This window comes from Rhinolophus ferrumequinum, chromosome 10 (assembly GCF_004115265.2).
Source record: "Rhinolophus ferrumequinum isolate MPI-CBG mRhiFer1 chromosome 10, mRhiFer1_v1.p, whole genome shotgun sequence".
Classification (NCBI taxonomy): domain Eukaryota; kingdom Metazoa; phylum Chordata; class Mammalia; order Chiroptera; family Rhinolophidae; genus Rhinolophus; species Rhinolophus ferrumequinum.
In genome coordinates, this window is record NC_046293.1 from 21921186 (window position 1) to 21940296 (window position 19111).

Below are 19111 nucleotides of genomic sequence, written 5' to 3' on the forward strand. Positions count from 1 at the left end.
CCGATGACATGGACCTCACCTGGACATTTTGAACAGGAACACCATGCAGGAAACCCACTGTCATCCTAGAGTCTAAGAAATCATCCTTATCAAAGTACAGTACATACTTAATTAACTCTCTTGGAAACTGTGAATGTCTTTTAGCAAATATCTTTTTTGGCCATTCTTCAATGTATAGTATATACTCACACCCATTGTAACAGATGCTGGAGGTAGTGGTTGCCGTTTCTGCGTGCTCCTCAGGTGACTGAGCTCGTACAGGCCTCCGAGTTCTTTGATGAGTGGCTGCAACTGCTGTTTACAGAAACTGCCCGTCCCCTGCATCTTGCTTGGCCCTTTTCTCAGAATCTGCTGCCCAATTGTTTAAGCTACTTTCCTGGCCTGTGTGTTTTCAGTTTTACCACATCATTCAAAATTGCTGCAATAGGACCACAAATCATTTTTGATTGTTTGTTTCAACCCTGGCTACCCCAAGGAGCTTTAACAAAATATACTGATGCCCAGGTTGGATACACTGGCACCAAGGAAAGGATCTGGGCCAGCAGTGCAATATCCATGACAATCACATGTGACAAAAATCAACACAGACACAACGTTCTGAATTCCAGGGGCACTGAGGTCCTCCACTACTGTGGCATTTAGCAGTCACCATTTTGTTTTTAACTAAATTTTTGTTTTGATATAATTGTAGAGTCACATGCAGTTGCAAGAAATAATAGGGAAAGATCCTGTATGTCCTTTACCCAGTGGTAACATCTTGCAACAGTGTAGTACAATATCACAACTAGGATACTGACATTGGTAGTCAAGATAAATAAAATACAGAACATCACCACAAGGATTCTTCATGTTGCCTCTTTTTGTCATATCCACTTCCCTCTCTCCAACTCCCATTAGCCCCTAGCAATCCCTAACCGGTTCTCCTTTTCTCTGATTTTTATCATTTCAAGAATATTATATAAATGGAATTATACAGTATGTAGCCTTTTTGGGGTTGGACGTTTACTAAGCGTAGCTCATCCAAGCTGTTGGGTCTATCAATAGTTGGTCCCCTTTTATTGCTGTGTACTCGTATTCTATGGTATGGGAGGATGCACTACAATTTAGTTAATTCACTCATTGAAACACATCCAGATTGTTTCCAATTTGGGACTACAATGAATAAATTGCTATAATAAATTTGTACAACTTTTTGTGTGAACACAGTTTTCATTTCTCTGGGATAAATGCCTAGAGTGCAATTCCTGAGTTGAATGGTAGATACATGTTTAGTTTTTAAAGACACCGCCAAGTTGTTTCTCAGAGTGGCTGTTCCATTTTACATTTCCACCAGCAAAGTTTCCTTATGTCCTCACCAGTATTTGGCATCTTCACCATTTTCTTGTTTTAGCTATTCTGATAAATGTGCGTATCTTATTGTTCTTTGAATTTGCATTTCCTTAGTAGTAATGATGTTGAACATCTTTCCGTGTGCTTGTTACATTTTTATATCCTCTTTGGTAAAATGTTCATGTCTTTTGCTTGTTTCTAACTAGATTGTCTGGTGCTTTTGTTTTTTTTGTGGTTTTTGAGAATTCTTTATATATTTAGATACTAGTCCTTTGTAAATATGTGGTTTGCAAATATTTTCTCCCAGTCTGTAGGTTATCTTTCATCTTAACAGGGTCTTTTGTAGAGTAAAACTTTTAAATTTTGATGAAGTCCAATTTATCAATTTTTTATTTTATGAATCATGCTTTTTATGTCAAGTCTAAAACTCTTTGCCTAGTCCTAGATCCCAAAAATGTTTTTCAAGTTTTCTTCTAAAAGTTTTATAGTTTTATATCTAAGCCTATGATCCATTTGGGGTTAATGTTTGTATAAGGGTATGAGGTTTAGACTTTGGGTTTTTTCAGTTTTTTTTTTTCATCTATAGTTGTTGATTGTTCAAGTCCCATTTGTTGAAATGGCTTCTCCACTGAATTGCTTTTGTCAAAAATCAGTGAGGCATATTTGTTCAGGTCTATTTCTGGATTCTCTATTCTGCTCCCCTGGCCTATGTGGCTGTACTTCCACCAATATCACATGGTCTTGGTTTATTATAGTTATTAGTGTTGAAGTCAGGTAGACTCTTTTTACTTTATTACTACTTTTCAAATTATACTAACTATTCTAGTCCCTTTGTCTTCCTATAACATGTTTCCCCGAAAATAAGACCTACTCCGAAAATAAGCCCCTGGTTAAGATCGTCAGCCAGATGGACGCATTTAGTACATTATGACGATGTTCCAGAAGATGACATGACTTATCCTAATAAATGTAGATTGTTGTACATGAAAAAATAAGACATTTCCTGAAAATATGCTCTAATGAGTCTTTTGGAGCAAAAATTAATATAAGACCCGGTCTTATTTTTGGGGAAATATGGTATATATTTTAGAATAATCTTGTCCATATCTACAAAAAATAAAATCTTGCTTCAATTATGATAGGAATTGTATTTAACCCTGTTATAGGTTGAACTATGTCTCCCAAAAGGATATGTTAAAGTCTTAACCCATGGTATCTATGAAGGACCTTATTTGGAAATAAGATCTTTATAGATATAATCAAGTTAAGATGATGTCATTAAGAACAGGAAGAACACCATGTGATGACAGGAGCAAAGATCGAAGTGATGCATCTACAAGCCAAGGAATGCCAAGGATTGTTGGCAACACAAGAAGCTTAAAGGCATGGAACAGATCCTTTCCTGGAGCCTTCAGAGACGGCACGGCCTTGCTGACACCTTGATTCTGACCTCCAGAACTATAAGAGAATAAATTTGGTTTTTTAAGCCACCTCATTTGTGGCACTTTGTTATGGCAGCCCTAGCAAACTAATAAAAACCTGTATAGCAATTTGGGAAGAATTGACATCCTTACTATGTTAACTCTCTCAATCCATGAACATAATATGTCTCTCCATTTATTTTGTTTTTTATTCTTTCATTAGTCTTGCATCATTTTCAGCGTACATGTCTTGTACATGTTTTGTTAGATTTACACCTAAGTATTTATTTTTTATTTTTTAGCAATTGTAAATAGTATTATAGTTTCAATTTCAATTTCCTTGTGTTCATTGCTAGGAGATAGAAGTACAATTGATTTTGTATATTTATCTCGTATACTCTGACCTGGCTGAACTCAATTATTAGTTCCAGAAATTATGTTTCTGTTTTTTGAGTTTTAGATTCCTTTTGATTTTCTACGTAGACCATAATGCCATCTGCAAATAGTTTTATTTTTTCCTTTATGATCTGTATGCCTTTTATTTCATTTTCTTGCCTTATTGCAGGGGGTAGAATTTCTTGTGTGGAATGAGTACTAGGAGCAAACATCCTTGCTTTGTTCCCCATCAGAGGATCCAAGTTTTCACCATTAAGTCAAATGTTAGCTGTAGGATTTTTGTAGATGAAGATACTCTTATCAAGTTGAGGAAGTTCTCTCTATATTGTTTTTTTCGGGGAGTTTTTATCATGAGTGTTGAATTTTGCTAAATGCCTTTTCTGCACCTATTGATGCACAGTAATATGCAGACACCACATTCACTCCCTCAGAAAGCTCACCACTCTCATAGTCTCTTCCATTCACTCAACAAATATTTATTGAATGCCTATAGACCAACAATAAATAAAAGACAGTCTCTGCCTCAAGTAGTTTACCATCTAGTGACAAAGACAAAGGATTAGTTGGTCATTATCATGTAATATGATAATGCCATTGGAAAGAGAAGCTTAGAGTGGCACAGGCTTGCAAAGGAAGGACTCTTAACCCAGAGAGGTGAGGCAGTGGGAGAGGAAGGGCAGGATCAGTGAACACTCTGCAGAACAGGTGGCATCTAAGCTGAATCTGGTGAGAGGAGAAATCGGTGAGGACAAGCTCCAGAAGAAGGAGGGGCACAGAAGTGGCAGATCTTGGCTGTGTTCAGAATGGCTGGTTCGCAGGGTGCAAGTGGGAGAGGTCTGAGGGGTAAATAAGTACAGGCATACCTTGCTTTATTGTGCCTCACTTTATTGCATGTCACAGATGTGTTTGTTACCACTGAAGGCAAGACCCTCCACTAGCAAAAAGATAACGATTCACTTTATTGTGGAGGTCTAGACCTGAACCCACAATATCTCTGAGTTATACCTGTATTGTTTCATAAGCAGGTAAGCGGAGGTGCCATCCTAAGGAGTCTGTGCTTTGTCTCAAGAGCCCTGAGGAGCCACTGAGGCTTTTTAGAAAGTTACAAACTCAGATTTGCATTTTAGAAAAGTGGATAACGTGGTAGTTATTTAGAAAAACGGATGATGTGGTAGAATGAAATGGAGGGGGACAAAAGTAGAGGTAGAGAGGCCAGTTAGGAACATGTTGTCACAATTCAGGTGAGAGATAATGAACTGCCTCAACCAGACAGTGGCCGTGAGAACGAAGAAGAAAAGACTGAGACATATCTGGGAAGTGGCCTCGACAGGCTCTGAAAGGATTGCATAAAGATAGGGGAAAATGTGAGGAAAAGAGAGTGGTCAAAGATAACTCCCAGATTTCTAGCGTGGCAACTGGATGTACGGTGCTGCCATTCAGTGAGATTGGAAACGCAGTAAGAGCAGCAGGCCTGAAAACAAACAGAAGGAGTGTAATTTTGGATGTTAGTTTTAGCTGCCTGTGGAGCAGTCAAGTGGCTACTGATGTCCAGTGCAAGTAAGACATGGAAGTTTAGAACTCAAGAGAAAGAGATGAGATGCTGGAGTCATTAGTACATTAGCAGTGGTGGAATCTGTGAGAGAAGATGATGACACCCTTCCCCAAAGAATAGGTAGAATGAGAGGGGATGAAGGCTGAGGAAGCAGACGTTTTTATAGAAAAGGTTAACGAGTTTCAGAGAGGTGGGAGAAGACTGATGAGAAACTGATGTCACTGAATCCAGGAGAAGAGGGGGTGGACAGGAGTATCAAATGCTCTCTCAGGGGATGGTTCCCAGATAGTCATGTTCTCCTATGGCCCTGTCTCTGTTTTCCCACGCCTTATTTCCCATTGTTTAAAAGGCAGCTCCCGGTAGCTATTTAGTTTCCTCAAAGTCAACATGAACAAAGCAAATATTACTGTATTTCTTATCCCATCCTTACACTGTTTTCCTTCCTGTTAGTGCTACTTCCATTATTCCCGGCTCACAGACTACAAACGTTGGAGTCATGCTTGTCGCTTCTCTCCTGGCCCCAGTAGTTCTATTTTTGGTTCCTATGATTTCATTCTTTCCTGTATCTCTAGTTCTCCCTCCCTCCCCTCACCCATTTTCCCATGATCACTACCCTCTACTTGAAAGTTCCTACCTCTTTAATGGTCCAATCATTTTCGATACATCCTTTCTAAAGAATTTTTCCAGAATTTTTCCACTTTGCAAGCCATGTAATTATTCTTTAAGAATGTACCTCATCACTCATACATTTCTTCAACCAACATTTCCTCAGCCTGATCGGAAGATAACTTTGAAAAGTAAAATCTTCTCTTAAAAAGACAAATATTGTATTACTTGGGGCACAAGCTTTGTTTTGAGCACTAGAGCAAGTTTAGTTTCTCAAGAAGCCTGCATTAAAATGGACAAAATCGATGTGGCAGTGTAGATGGTCATGTGTTTCTTAAAACAAAACAAAACAACCCTTACTAATTGGTACTGTATGATATGGCCCTTCCGTGTGGTCTCATTGTTTGCAGATGTCACCCTTGTTTGGGTGAATCTGATTTCCTTTTGCATACTCATGGAATCCATTGATTTCTACAAAAATGGAATCCTTTGATTTCTGCAAAAATGTTCCCCAAAAGGCTAAACAAGCTATTGAAAAGAACAATGTTACAGTTAGGTCCCAAAGAAAATGTAGAAGTGAAAGCAAATCTGTTGACAGAAAAAGGCTCAGAAATCAGGCATTTTCTTTTTCTTTTTCAGCCTATCTGAAAGTATAAGCTCAGAAGACAGTTTGGAATTCTTTTTAGATGATGATATGGACTATGATCTGGTAACCAGGTTTTATTTCTTGATTTAAATATTACGTCAGGTGAAATGTATAGATGCTCATTTCTTCTTTTGAAATTAAAATTTCCTATTCCAAATAGTCCACAACTTTGCAGAAGGAAATGATTTTGATACTGTGCCCCAATTGTACCTATAGTTCATCTTTGTCATCAGACATTTTATGAAAAATCAATGTCTGTAACATGGTAATAATTTAGGAGATATATATCATCTACAGTCTTCCTGTAAAAATTGCTATTTCCTGATTGCTTCTCATTTTATTGGGGCTTGAGAAATATTGAGAAGCTGAACTGTAAGATAAATTGACTTTTAACAAAATATCCCTTCATGGCTACAAGACTAACTTTGAGCTAACTCCACCCTGAATACAACCAAACTCAAAAGGAACAAAAACCACTTTAAAAACACCGTCCATTATTATATATCACACACCTTACCCAAGTCACCTTTTTTTTATTGTGGTAAAAAAACATAAACTGTACCATCGTAACGATTTTTAAGTGGATGGTACAGTAGTGTTAACAACACGCTCATTGCCGTGCAACAGAATCTCTAACTTTTCATCTTACAAAACTGAAGCTCCAGACCCACTGAACAACTCTCCTAAGGCCCCTCCTTCTAGCCCCTGGCGACCTCTACTCGCTGAAAGTCTGATTACTTTAGGTATCTCATAAACGTGGAATCATGCAGCATTTGTCTTTTTGTGACTGGTTTATTTCACTTAGAATAATGTCCTCCAGGTTCATTCATGTTGTAGCATGTGACAGGATTTCCTTCTTTTTAAGGCTGATTAATACTCCAGTATATGGATAAACCACATTTCCTTTATTCATTCACCCATCGATGGACATTTAGGTTACTTCCATCTCTCGGCTAATATGATGAACGTGGGTGTGCAAATACCCAAGTCATCTTTTAAAAAATTAAAGTAATATATACTTGTTCCTAAAATCTTGGAAAATGTAAAATAATTAAAATGCGGGGAGAAAAATGACCTTCCCTCAGCTCCCTGTCTTTATCTTTCTTGTTTCTTCTCCTCTGCCTTTCCCTAGACCCACCTCTCCCTTCTCCCTGCCCTGGCCTCATTTTCTGCTCCATCCTTGCTTCTTTTCCTCACTCTTTTCTTTCTTTTCCCCCAACACCCCAAACGCCCTCCTCCTGAGGGCCAGCTCTCACGTGGAAGTAGGCTCCACTGTAATGACAATGTCCCCCTACGTCTCCCTCATCATCAGAATGGTATTCCTTGGCCCCACGGTATTTTCCTAGATAAGTCACATGTGCATAAGCAGCATATTGTATTCTTCATTATTGATTAGGAGCCAGAGCTTTATTTCAAAGAACCAGAGGAGCTACTTCAAGTCTTTACAGAGCTGGAAGAGCAGAATCTTACTTTGGTACAGTATTCCCAAGATGTAGATGAAAATCTTGAAGACGTGAATAAAAGAGAAAAACTTGTACAGGATAAAATGTAAGTCATTAAAAACAAGTAGACTTGTTCTATTAAGTGATTTCTGACCAGAGACAGAGTCCAACTCATTCATGTGTGGCCCTTTGTTGTGGTTTCTCTGGATTTAGGGTGGGTTCTTATTAATAATAGTTTACATTGCGGAGAATAAAGAGTAGAAGTTATGCTTACACAGAATAGACTGGCTTTAATTTTAGTCCTTACTTCCTTTCACTCATCAAAATATTTTCCTAGCTAGCAATAATAAAAGATTAAAAATAATTGAAGTGTCACCCTGCTACCTTAATTTTTGTTCACTGCAATTTTCCCCATCATCTGGCTAATCAAATCATGCTTTTGGATGATAATGCTAGTAAGTGCATTTTTCTTGGCTGTGACTCTCCTCAGCAAAACGGCTATTTTTGTGACTTAAATATTGCATCATTTTGTAAAGTACGTATCAATATATCAGGGCTAGTATAAAAGGGATTTCTGTCAGGGGAAGGAGACTGGATTTGCTGACTCACAAAGTTCCTTTTTACTCTAAAATTTTGTATTATGTCAATTTTGGAAAACAGCTTCAAGTCACAGAGAACAGATCTTTGTATCTACGCATTATATTATTAAAAATGTGTAGAACCTTTGTCAGAAGTGTTCTGGGCCAGCAGATGGCAATCTTTTTAAATAGTAGGTCAAACTACATTGAACTTTGGAACAAATTAACTTGTTTAGAAGAACCTAAAAGTCATGATCTCATTGCCCCCGTTACCACTAATGTATCCTTTTAATCCCAATCCTCACCGCGTATGGTGTCCCCATCCCTGACAATATTTTTGGGGATGCGGTGGGCATAGTTGAGCACGAAAAGGGGATCTATGTCAGAATCCATCTCTAGATCTGTATCAGAATTTCTAGGTGAGGGACTCAGGAGTCTATTTTTCCGCTGGGTTCCCCAGATATTTTGATTACCAACCAAGTTTGACAACCCAGACATAATAGATCTCACCACAACTTGGGCTCCTGACACCTCACCTTTGCTGCTCTCTATTTGGGGGACACATGGGAACTACAAAAGTAGTAGAGGGGAAGAAACGCTTCTGATGGTAGTTAAAAGCAGCCTCTGTGCATTCTTCTTATTTTAACCTGGAAAGTTGCATATACTTTGGCAATGTCTCAAAAATATAAACTCGGATTTGGCTTGCTAGACATAGGATGCTACCACATGATCTGGAAGGAGTGTTGAAGCTCCTGACTGATGGTTTATTTCACTAAACCACAAATTATGGACAAGGGTCTTTCTTCTTTTGCAATAGAAATAGCAACATAGAGTTTCTTTTGGAGCACAAGGAAATGCTTAAGGCCAGCTGTGTGAGAGAAGAGGAAAAAGCAGCAGAACTGGAATTAAGGTCCAGGCTATTTAGTTTTGGACAATTTAACTCAGATGCCCAGGTAATCATTCTTTGCCTATGCTAATTTTATTTTGGCTCATGATAACAATTTGCATTCCCTGGATACTGCACATTGGAATGGGGAATGGAAGGAAACCAGAAGTCCCAGCTTAATGATAAAGGCAGAAAACAAGCTGGGAGTTACCTTTTTTAGTATGTAACAGTCAATTTACATAGTAGATAGAAAGCATTCAAATTGGCATTGGGGGTTCTCTTAAAATGTGGCTGAGATTTTTTCCCCCCTATTTCTTTTAGTCAGAGTGTAAACATATGAAACAGTTCACTGCCTATGATCATTCTGGTAGTAATTTATGGAGCAAATAATTAACAGAGGAAGCACTGAATCAACACTGAGCTTGTATAGATTTGGGCCTTTGGGACTGCGGATAGATTCCTTAAAGAGCACCTGGACACACAGTAGTGAGTTATTTATTTACATGTTAGTCTCTTCCAGCTGTGGATGCAAACCCCTCGAGGGCAGGGATTTCTTGCTCATCTTAGTTAGCTAAATTTAGTGTCCCTATAAAGTAGGTGCTCAATAAATGTTTGTTGAATGAATGATTAGGTTAGTTTCTAGCTCAACGACTCCAGTTAACATTGGTTTCCTTATAAAAATCTCAAATAAAATTCAAGCTAATAGGTGAGGCTAATATCACACTTATGGTTATGAACTTGATTTTCAGAAGTAGACTTGGGGAAACTGCACTAGACGATAGTCCTTGCCTACCCATAGCTATGGTTACAAAAGGCACCCCTTCACACACATATATTTCCTAGGGTGGTACAGCACCCTGAGTTAGGAAGGGATAGGGACATGCAGTGCTAGAGGAAGAAGTGTGATGACAGCCACCTTTCATTTCTTCAATGCTGGATTTTTTAAACTTCTCTTTTATTGTGGTAAAACATACATAACATAAATCTTACAATTTAACTATTTTAAGTGTACCATTCCGTGGCATTAAGAATATTCACAATATTGTATAACTGTCACCACTATCCATAGAATTTTTCATTATCCCAAATAGAAACTCTGTATGCACTAAACAATAATTCCCCAATCCCCAATCTTCCCAGCCTCTGGTAAATCTCTATTCGACTTTCTGTCTCTATAAATTTGTCTACTTTAAGTACTTCATATAAATGGAATCATACAATAGTTGTCCTTTTACGTCTGGCTTATTTCACTTAGCATAATGTTTTCAAGGTCCGTGCATGCTGTAGCATGTGTCAGAATTCCTTTTATGGCTAAAAAATATCCTATTGTTTTCCATTTTATTTATCCATTCATCTGTTGATGGACACTTGGGTGTTTTCACCCTTCAATTCCATTTTAAATAATTTTGAAGCTGATTGACATGGAAAACGTCAAATAAATGTGCTATCACCCCCTTCCTCCCACCAAGCCCCTTTCATGCAAGTTTAGGGCAGTTATGAAAAAAAGTAGCATTTTCAATACTCTTAAACTTTGAGGCAACCAAATCCCTAAACAGAGAAGGTACAATTGATCTGAAAATTTCTTTGTAAAGGAGTGAGATTTGCATCAGAAGTATAATTTGAGCATTCATGTATTACACACTCTGGGAAGGTGAACACTCTCCTACAGATACAAAATGCAGGGGTGAAAAGGGAGAGGAGAGCAGGAAAATTGGTAAGGCAAAAATATTCTTAGACTTTTCCTGCTTGCAGCACCACTCCCATTCTTTCAGATCTCAAAATGTGCAAAACATAATCCTTTGAGTAAATAAACATAGATGCACCTAATTTTGATATTCATAAATTATCAGTTACTTTGGAGCTATGATCACTATAAAACCAGTATTTTACTCTTTCAAAATTTCCACATTCCTAACTGTACTTAATCCCCTAAAAATATTTTTCATTGATTTAACATACTACTTTAAATTTTTAAGTTCAGGTATAATGTAGTATTGAAAAGTGCGCAAATCGAAAGTGTATTTCTCAAAGAATTTCCACGAAGTAAACACACCCGTGTACCAGCCCCTGTATCAGGGAAGAGACCATTATCGACACCCCCAGAAGCCTTCCTTATGCCTCCTTCCAGTCTCTATCCCTCAAAGGTAACCATCATCCTCACTTCCATTGCCATCAATTAGCTTTCGTGTTTTTGAACTTCATGTAAATGGAATCATGTAATCTGGCTTATCTGGCTTCTCTCAACACTATGTTTGAGATTCATCCATGCTGTTTTGCGTAGCAGTTATTTTCAGTGAAAATGGAATGGAATGTAACCTATTGCACTTCTATTTGCAGAAGGTATTCATCTCTGGTTTAATTTTTCTTTCAAACAGGGAGCTGATGCAGTTCAACTGGGAGAGTTGTTTACAATAAGCACACGGAATGTGACGTGGCTTAGTATTACAGAATCCTTGAGTTGGAAATTTAAATGACATCTAGACATCTCCCCACTCCCCTACCCAGTTTTGATTCAATTCTTCCTTCTACACATTGCTCTGTCCAGATCACTTCCCATCCACTGATGGAAGGAATCCGAGATTCTTACCCGGTTTTCAGTCTTGCACAATCCTGCCCCACTGTACCTCACGGAGCAGCAGGAGCTCCTCCCATCCTAGAAGCCTTTCCTAGCAGCCTTCTCCGAGGTGCTCTGGGAGAAGCCTGCCATCTGGTGGCCATTCCAGGGATAGGCCTGACACTGGGCTTCTATCATCAGGAGGCCTGTGCCTTGAGCTCCCTTTTTCTTTGCCCTTCTGTTCGGCGAGGCCCTCAATCGCTTTTCCATGAGTATTTTCTTTAACCTCATTCCCTAATCCTATTTCTTACGTAGTTCTTACCTTGTTATCTTAGGAAAATATCTCTCCTTGCCTTTTCCTCTCCTGTTTGACCGGAACTTAAAAGACATTTTGAAAGGACCCTGTCCAACAATTTCTAAAACTCTTAAGGGTTCAAGAGGTCTTCAGAAATTTCTATCAGGTACTAACCATTCTCATATTAAAGTTGCTTTTCCTCAGAATCAGTGTTCAATATATTTTTTAGAAATGATTCACATTGCAGCAATATTGTTCACATCCAATGTACATTTCAAGCCTTCGATGGGTCACTTTCACCTTTTTCCTTTTTTATTTTTCTGTATTTCTCAAGTTTTCTAAAGAAATGTGTTAAATAAATAGAAAATACAATAAATGTTATTTAGAAAGGGAGAGAAAAAAGGAGCTTTATGGCAAATACAACTTTTGCTTTTTTTTACTTTTTCCATTTATATTATTTTGTACTTCTCTAAGTTTTCTTTAAAAAGCATTTTAAATATAAATAGTAAATACAATATGTATTACTTTAGAGAGAAAAAAGGGGGGCTTTATGGTAAATAGGATCATCAGAAAGGTGGTTAAACTAGGAGGTGGGAGAGACAAGCTGTTGGAAGCACAACTCTTGGCAACAGGACTTGACTTGTAATTGTACGTGGCTCCATAAGGAGCGTGCGGTTTCAGGATGGATTTCTCATGGCTCCAGGAGCAGCATCTGTCTTGACTGTTATTTGTCCTTGGCGTCATGGTGCTTCTCATCTTCTTGGGCAGAATCAGGCACTGGGCAGAATGCTACCTAGAGAGCGATTCACTTTGCCCTGCAGTTTGTTGAGGCCCTATTAACTCCGAATGTCCGGTACACAGTGGAGAGAGTTTTCTCGAGGTCCCGAATCACGTTACGTACAAGCTCCAGCATCTCCACCACCACTTAAAACAGCGCAGTAGCCAGGTACAGGGATCAGTAAGGTTTGGCCTAAGCCTCTGCTTAGACTAGAGTACTTGCAATGGCTTCTCAACGGAGAGATTAGAAAATTAAACTTCTCAAAAGGCTTTTGTAGGCAAATCTGGGCATCTGTTTGCTTGTGACTATTTTTCCTCCGACAGAATGCATTAATTTATTCAGCAAACATTTATTAAGTGAACAGTTATGTGCAAGGCGTTGTTTTAGATATTAAGTGTAAACATAATAGCTCCTGCCCTTCAGGTGCTTACAGTCTAGAAAGGAAGACAAGGCATGTATGCAAATAACTGTCATACAGGATAGTTTTAACAACTAGAGTAGTAAGTGCAAAAAACAAAGGAGCGCACATCGCACATGCTGTGCTGCAAGGATATGCACTGGAGTAGCAAAACAGGATTTAAAATGTCTTTTGCCTCTACTAGAATGCTCAGGGAATCAGATATACAAAAACATGCAAACAAAAAGATAATTATATTTATACCTAGACTGAAATATTTTTAAGAAAATAATCCAACACGTTACTATAGTAATGATCTGACTATAAATTATCATTGCTGCATTTTTCCTCACTCTTCTGTTGTATTAAAGTCCTTTTAAACAAAGAAACATTTGTAGTATTAAAAAACCTTTTCATTGTAATATAGTAAAATAGAACTTGTACATTTATTGAACAAGAAAATAGTGATGAGATGTTTTCTGCTCTCGTTCTCAATCTCAGGAAAAACTGATAGACTCTCTTAGTAAAAAAATTAATCAAGTTTACAAAGTCTGCATTGGAGATGGAGATGTTGGCAGCCTCGACCCTATTCAAAAGCTGGTAAAAGTAGAGTCTCGCCTGGTGGAACTGAGTGATCTCATGGAAACCGTTCCCAAAGAAAATGTGGAGGCAATTGAGAGGATAAAACAGAAAGAACGACGGCAAAAGTACAATGTTACATAAGTGTCGTGAATGACTTAATAAGTAGCTGTTTTTGCTTGGATTCTATCAACACTTACGTAGCAAGGATGACCACAAGAGATGCAGTGGGAGGAACCAAACCCAGCCCTGCCCTCCTAAGAGCTATTTTTTAGTGTGAAATATATTCACCAAATATTCTTATGAAACAAATGTGTCACTACCAATGGTCCATGGGCACTGTGAATGAAGGAACCATGTGAATAGAAAGTCCAGGGACAACTAACTTAGTTTGGGATAGGCAAGGAGTTATTTTAGCCCAGAAAAGTGAATTTTCAGGGTGAATATTCATTCACTACTTACATAATTTCTGAAGAGCTATCATGTGGAAGGAGAACTGCAGTTGTGGTGAAAAACACAAGGCATAGATTATAAGCCCTTTATTGCAGGGAGACTCAATCTATGAGACAATTGTTTGAAAGAGCCATGCAGCGAGGGTTTTCCTGTGTGTAACTGCCAACACTTCCATACACAGCATTTACACATCAACTCATCTATTCCTCACAAGCTCCTGAGGATTATCATCCCTGCTACATGCCACACCCTGCCACATCCTTGCTTAGTTTGGGGTCTTTTGGGGGAATACACCGATTTACCAATAATTTCCGTTCCGAGTTAAGCAAGGATTTTATGTATATACTACCTTTGAGGCAATGATTATAAATATATGATCCCTAGTATAATATGGCATGTACAGAATGCTTACAGGTGGAACAATGTTCACGTTACATAGCAGAAAAGCATGTTGGGAGGCCGACTAGTACTGTGGCTATAAGTAGGGGCATGAGAGCCGACCTGCCTGGGTTCAACCCAGGTTCCGCCGTGTACAATTTTTGTGACCTTCGGCAGGCTGCATAACCTCGCAAGTCTGTTTCTTTATCTGTAAAATGGCAGTAATAATCTGTAAGGTTGTTGTGAGGATTAAATTAAATGATCTATGTAAAAGCACTAAAGTGTGTCTGGCACATAGGTACTCAAATGTTAGCCATTAATATTAGATATTTTATTATTGCTTATTTACATTATCCATATATGGGGCATGAGATTGTTTCCCCCATATAAAAATGGAGTCTATTATATATTAAGGTGGTCCTGACGGAATTTTATCAAATACAAAGCAAATTTTTTAAAAATTCTAAGTGAAAGATGATTCCCATAATGTGACCTGTGTTTAATTACACTAACAACACTGCAACTTTTTTACAGTAGGAAATGAATTGTCATCAAAGTATAATTACAACTTATTTTCAGTAGTGATACATGATTCTAATTGCAATTATCATACTTATCAAAAGAGAGGATTTTAGTTGATTTTCCCCATGGTTTGGACGTACCTAATACTAATTTTGCATTAAAAAAATGTTCACTGTTATACTTAAAATTAAGTATGTCCACAAAATAGCTGTCACTGATTGCCAATACTGCACGAGGCATTGGAGTAGAGACTGCACAGGTCATCTAATTTTATTTTCACAACCCCAAAGAAAACAAGATAAATAGCATTTCTTGGTCTTGAAAATACCATTCAAAAAAATTTAACTGGAAAATACACTTTTGTGATAATTCATTGAACTACATACTCATGATTTGTGTACTTTTCTGCATGTTCAATAAAAAGGTTTAAAAGGGGGGGGGGGGAATAACTGCCAGTTAATCCAAGTGGCTGTTGTGTAGATAAACTGTGAAATGCTGAAATTTAAGTGGAGCGGTGAGGAGGTTTTGGCTGAACTGCTTATTTTAGACCAAGATCGGAATAGATTTTTACCCAAATGACAACACGCAATTTCTTCCCATTTCAACACAAACAGGATCTGTTGTTGAGACTTCACATAAATATTCAAAAGCCACAGTTATGGCTGCAGATAAATTATTATTTTCATTTAACCTTAATGGAAATCTTATAATAGTTCATTACCAAATAGTAACAAAATAGGTGTTTTTTACTTTCCAAATGTGATTTATACTTAGAAGAAAATGTTCTCCTCTTGCCAGGTTGCGTGAAGAGAAAATGAAAGAAAAACAAAGACACCAGGAGGAAAGGCTAAAAGCTGCCCTTGAAAGAGCAGTAGCACAACCAAAGAAAAAGGTTTGTGTTTTGTTATTAATAGGTCTAGATACATCAATATGAGTGCTTCTGTGGTATGAAAACAAAATGCCTAATCCATCTAATTTATCCAGGATGCACTTCGGTAAAATAATCTTTCTTGCTGACAGCTTCAATTGGTCTCTCTGGTTCCTTGCTACTTTTAGAATTCAAATTTCTGGGTAACAGTTCTCCATTAGACCTCCTTTTTAGTAAAAGAAACCTGTCCCCTCTCCTCTTTTTCTTTAGCTCCAGGTTCATGAAACCAGAGAATTATTTTTAAAAATAATAGGTGGTACAAGCATATGGTTCAAAGTTCAAAAGATACAAGAGTATTCAGTGAAAATTAAGTCATCCTCAGTTCCCCTCCCTGGAAGCAGCCACTGCTGACAGTTTCCTCCCCATCCTTCCGAAAATATCCTATGTACTTGTGTATATTCTTCTTATAAATGGTAGCTATGAACTTTGCTTCTTTCACTTAATAATGAAGATAGTGAACCCAGAGAATTACATTTAACTGGAAGGGTCTTCCAATCCTCACATTGTAAAAATAATGAGATTAATGGTCGAAGTTAAAATGATTTACCCAGTGTCACTTCAGATTTAGCAGCAGAGTCAGGACCAGAAGCCAAGGTTCTTTATATTGCACGATCACCTGTAGTAAGAAGTTGGGGATTGGGCAGTCACTGAGTGCTTACGGTCCCTGCCTCCGCGCTGTGTGTGCAGGGCCTTTTGTTTCCGGATGCCACTCTCCGTCCTCTAAGTTAGGGTCTAAAATATATTCCAGGAAGCCAATTTCATAGTTATCTACAAAGCTAATGTGGATATTGATCCTTACCATAGAAATAGCTAACCTACAGTGAATGCTGTGTACCTGACAACCAGCCTTTTGAAGTACTTGAAAAAAGTTCTGAAATATGACAACTGAGTATGTATGTCAAAAAGTGATAATTACCTTATTTTATTTAACTATTTAAATATATTATTTTATTTAAATAAACATTTTTAAGTCTGTGCTTTTCTAAAAAGTTCAACTCTTCCTATGAAGACCTGACTTGTCCTCTTCTTCCCAAAGAATTAACCATTCATCACCCTTCCATATGTATATGCTATTCAACAAACCCACAAAATTGAAATGATTATTTTAAAATATATCCATCTTTCCTTCCATACCATGAATGAGTTTAATGACCTTTGTATCCCCAATGCCTGCCAGAGTGGACACTCAATAAGTGCTTATTGAATTAACAAACTAAAACTGAGAATGAAAACTAAAACTGGAAAAAAATGGAAAAAAAAATAATGATCTGATAAATTGACAATGCATGAAGATCTGTGATAGAAGTTCTTACCCAGTTGGGACACTTCATCACTGGAGATTTTCTCAGACATATTAATACCAAAAGTTACCAAAGGAGATCACTGACAGTGGAAAAAAAAAAATTCTGACTTTCAAAAAGGAATTTAGGGATTCCTGTCCCCTAAGAACATTTTGTTGGTAGAATAGGCAGGAACACTACTGTTTAGTTCACTGGGCCAGGAATGTCAAACATTCTCCAATGCAGGGGACAGTTTCACATAGGGGTAGCGCCCGTTTTGAGACACAATGGAGATGTCCCATCAAATGTGAAGTCCAGTAGAATATAAACAGTTTTCTCATCCATTTCATTTTACACAAATTCAGATACATAAACAAAACAAAACAAAAAAAGATTATGGGGGATAAAAGACTAAAAGAGAAAAATAATTAGCACGATTTACTTGAGTGTTTGCCCCAGAGAGAATGAATAGGTGTGAAACGAGGGATTTCCCTGAGCCTGTTCTGCTCTGGTGGGAACACTTCCAAGAGTCAACAGGATTACTAGTGTTGGAGACAGCACGTGGTTTTCTCAAGTTTTGTTTAACAGGATTTTAAAATGCAAGTCAACAGGTACTCTCAACAGAGAAGAGCAATCTCTTCCAACCAATGGAAGAAAAACTAGATGTGGCACTGAGACATGCTGGCCTCAGGCACGGTCCTTTTCTAGGCTGACATGTCTGAATCGACCTAAATCTCCCCCACTTCCCCATAAAACCTAACTGCTTTGTCTTCTGCACACTCTAGTGTGCCATCACTTTACTTTGCCTAGCATGTTGGCAAAGTTCGCAATCCCTTTGTAACTAATTATTTACTATTCTAAACCATATTATTCCTTGGGAAAAAAATCAAGTTAATATTAGTAATTTATTTACACTTCAACAGAGAAAGGTTATGCTGGAGAATATTATGTATTTTTTCTTTTGTTTCAGCTGGGAAGACGACTTGTCTATCGTTCAAAACCTCCATCCAGTGACAAACAGGAACTATTTTTAATCAAGGATACAAAAACAAAACCAGTAGAGGATGAATATTTTTTCACTTGAATTGAAGCAGTAATGTTTTAGGTATATTTTGTAGATTTTGGCTTTCAATGATGGCAATATTCTTCTATATATGCTGGCCTACCCAATTTGAAGAAAGGCTTTGTTCTCCAGGTTATAAGATTGGGAATGGGAGTTATTTTGTTTTGTTGTTGAAGCCTTTTATTACCCATATTTTAAGTATTATTCTAAACATTATATATCTACACGTTGAGTTGTCCCAGTTGGGGATTCACATCTAAAGTCTACTGATGTAACTACATGGTGAACGATCACTAAATTGCAGCAGTGGCATTCTCTGTCAACATCAGACTTTAAATGACCCATTTAAAGTCTGGTTGAAAAAACCAGTCCACAGGAAAGTTCACAGTACACATTTTATCACCGTGGAGTAGGGATTTTAATGTTCAACTCTAATACATCTTAAGGGTTTTTGAGGAGTTTAAAACTGAAATGAAAACTACTAGGTTATGTTCTTAGAATATAATTGTAAGACTGGTTTTTAACTCACATTAATGAGTTCTGTTCAGAAAATTTAATTCTCTTAAGTGAACAAACCATGTCTTCAGCCTAAATGTGTTTACAATTTCTGTTGTGTTCTATATCCACAATCATTTAAATTTTCAGGTGATGTTTCAATTTTAGCTATAATATGTGTACATTATTTAGCTTATGCTGATATATTATGTAATTTGTCAACTAAGTAAAATACATTATATATTTAATTGTAAGAAAATGTTTAACTTTATACATGTTAAAAATGGCTCAAAATAACTTTAAAAGCAGTTGCTTTTAAAAGGTCTCAGTTAATATATAATTACAAGAAAAGGGATGAAATTCACCTTTATAAACATAAAGCATATAAATAATTTTCCCTTTTAGAAAAAAATAGAGTATTGGGCTTACAAAAGAAAACCAGCTTGAATGAAGCTGGGTGATTTTTCAAGCATTACTTCTGTGAATAATCTTTCAATTGTTTCAACATTTGATCTTTGCATGTAAATATCTGA

At 37.4% G+C, this 19111-nt stretch overlaps 1 protein-coding gene across 1 annotated transcript in view; it reads left to right on the forward strand.

The window, feature by feature from the left end:
• Window positions 1–19001, forward strand: part of CCDC38 (coiled-coil domain containing 38) — a 40120-nt gene extending 21119 nt beyond the window's left edge. Inside the window, exons 10-12 of the mRNA XM_033117632.1 lie at window positions 13353–13587; window positions 15611–15704; window positions 17991–19001. Of these exons, the coding sequence (XP_032973523.1) occupies window positions 13353–13587; window positions 15611–15704; window positions 17991–18104 (443 nt within the window). The 3' untranslated portion in view covers window positions 18105–19001. The remainder of the gene's footprint in view (window positions 1–13352; window positions 13588–15610; window positions 15705–17990) is intronic.
• Window positions 19002–19111: the final 110 nt, after the last annotated feature.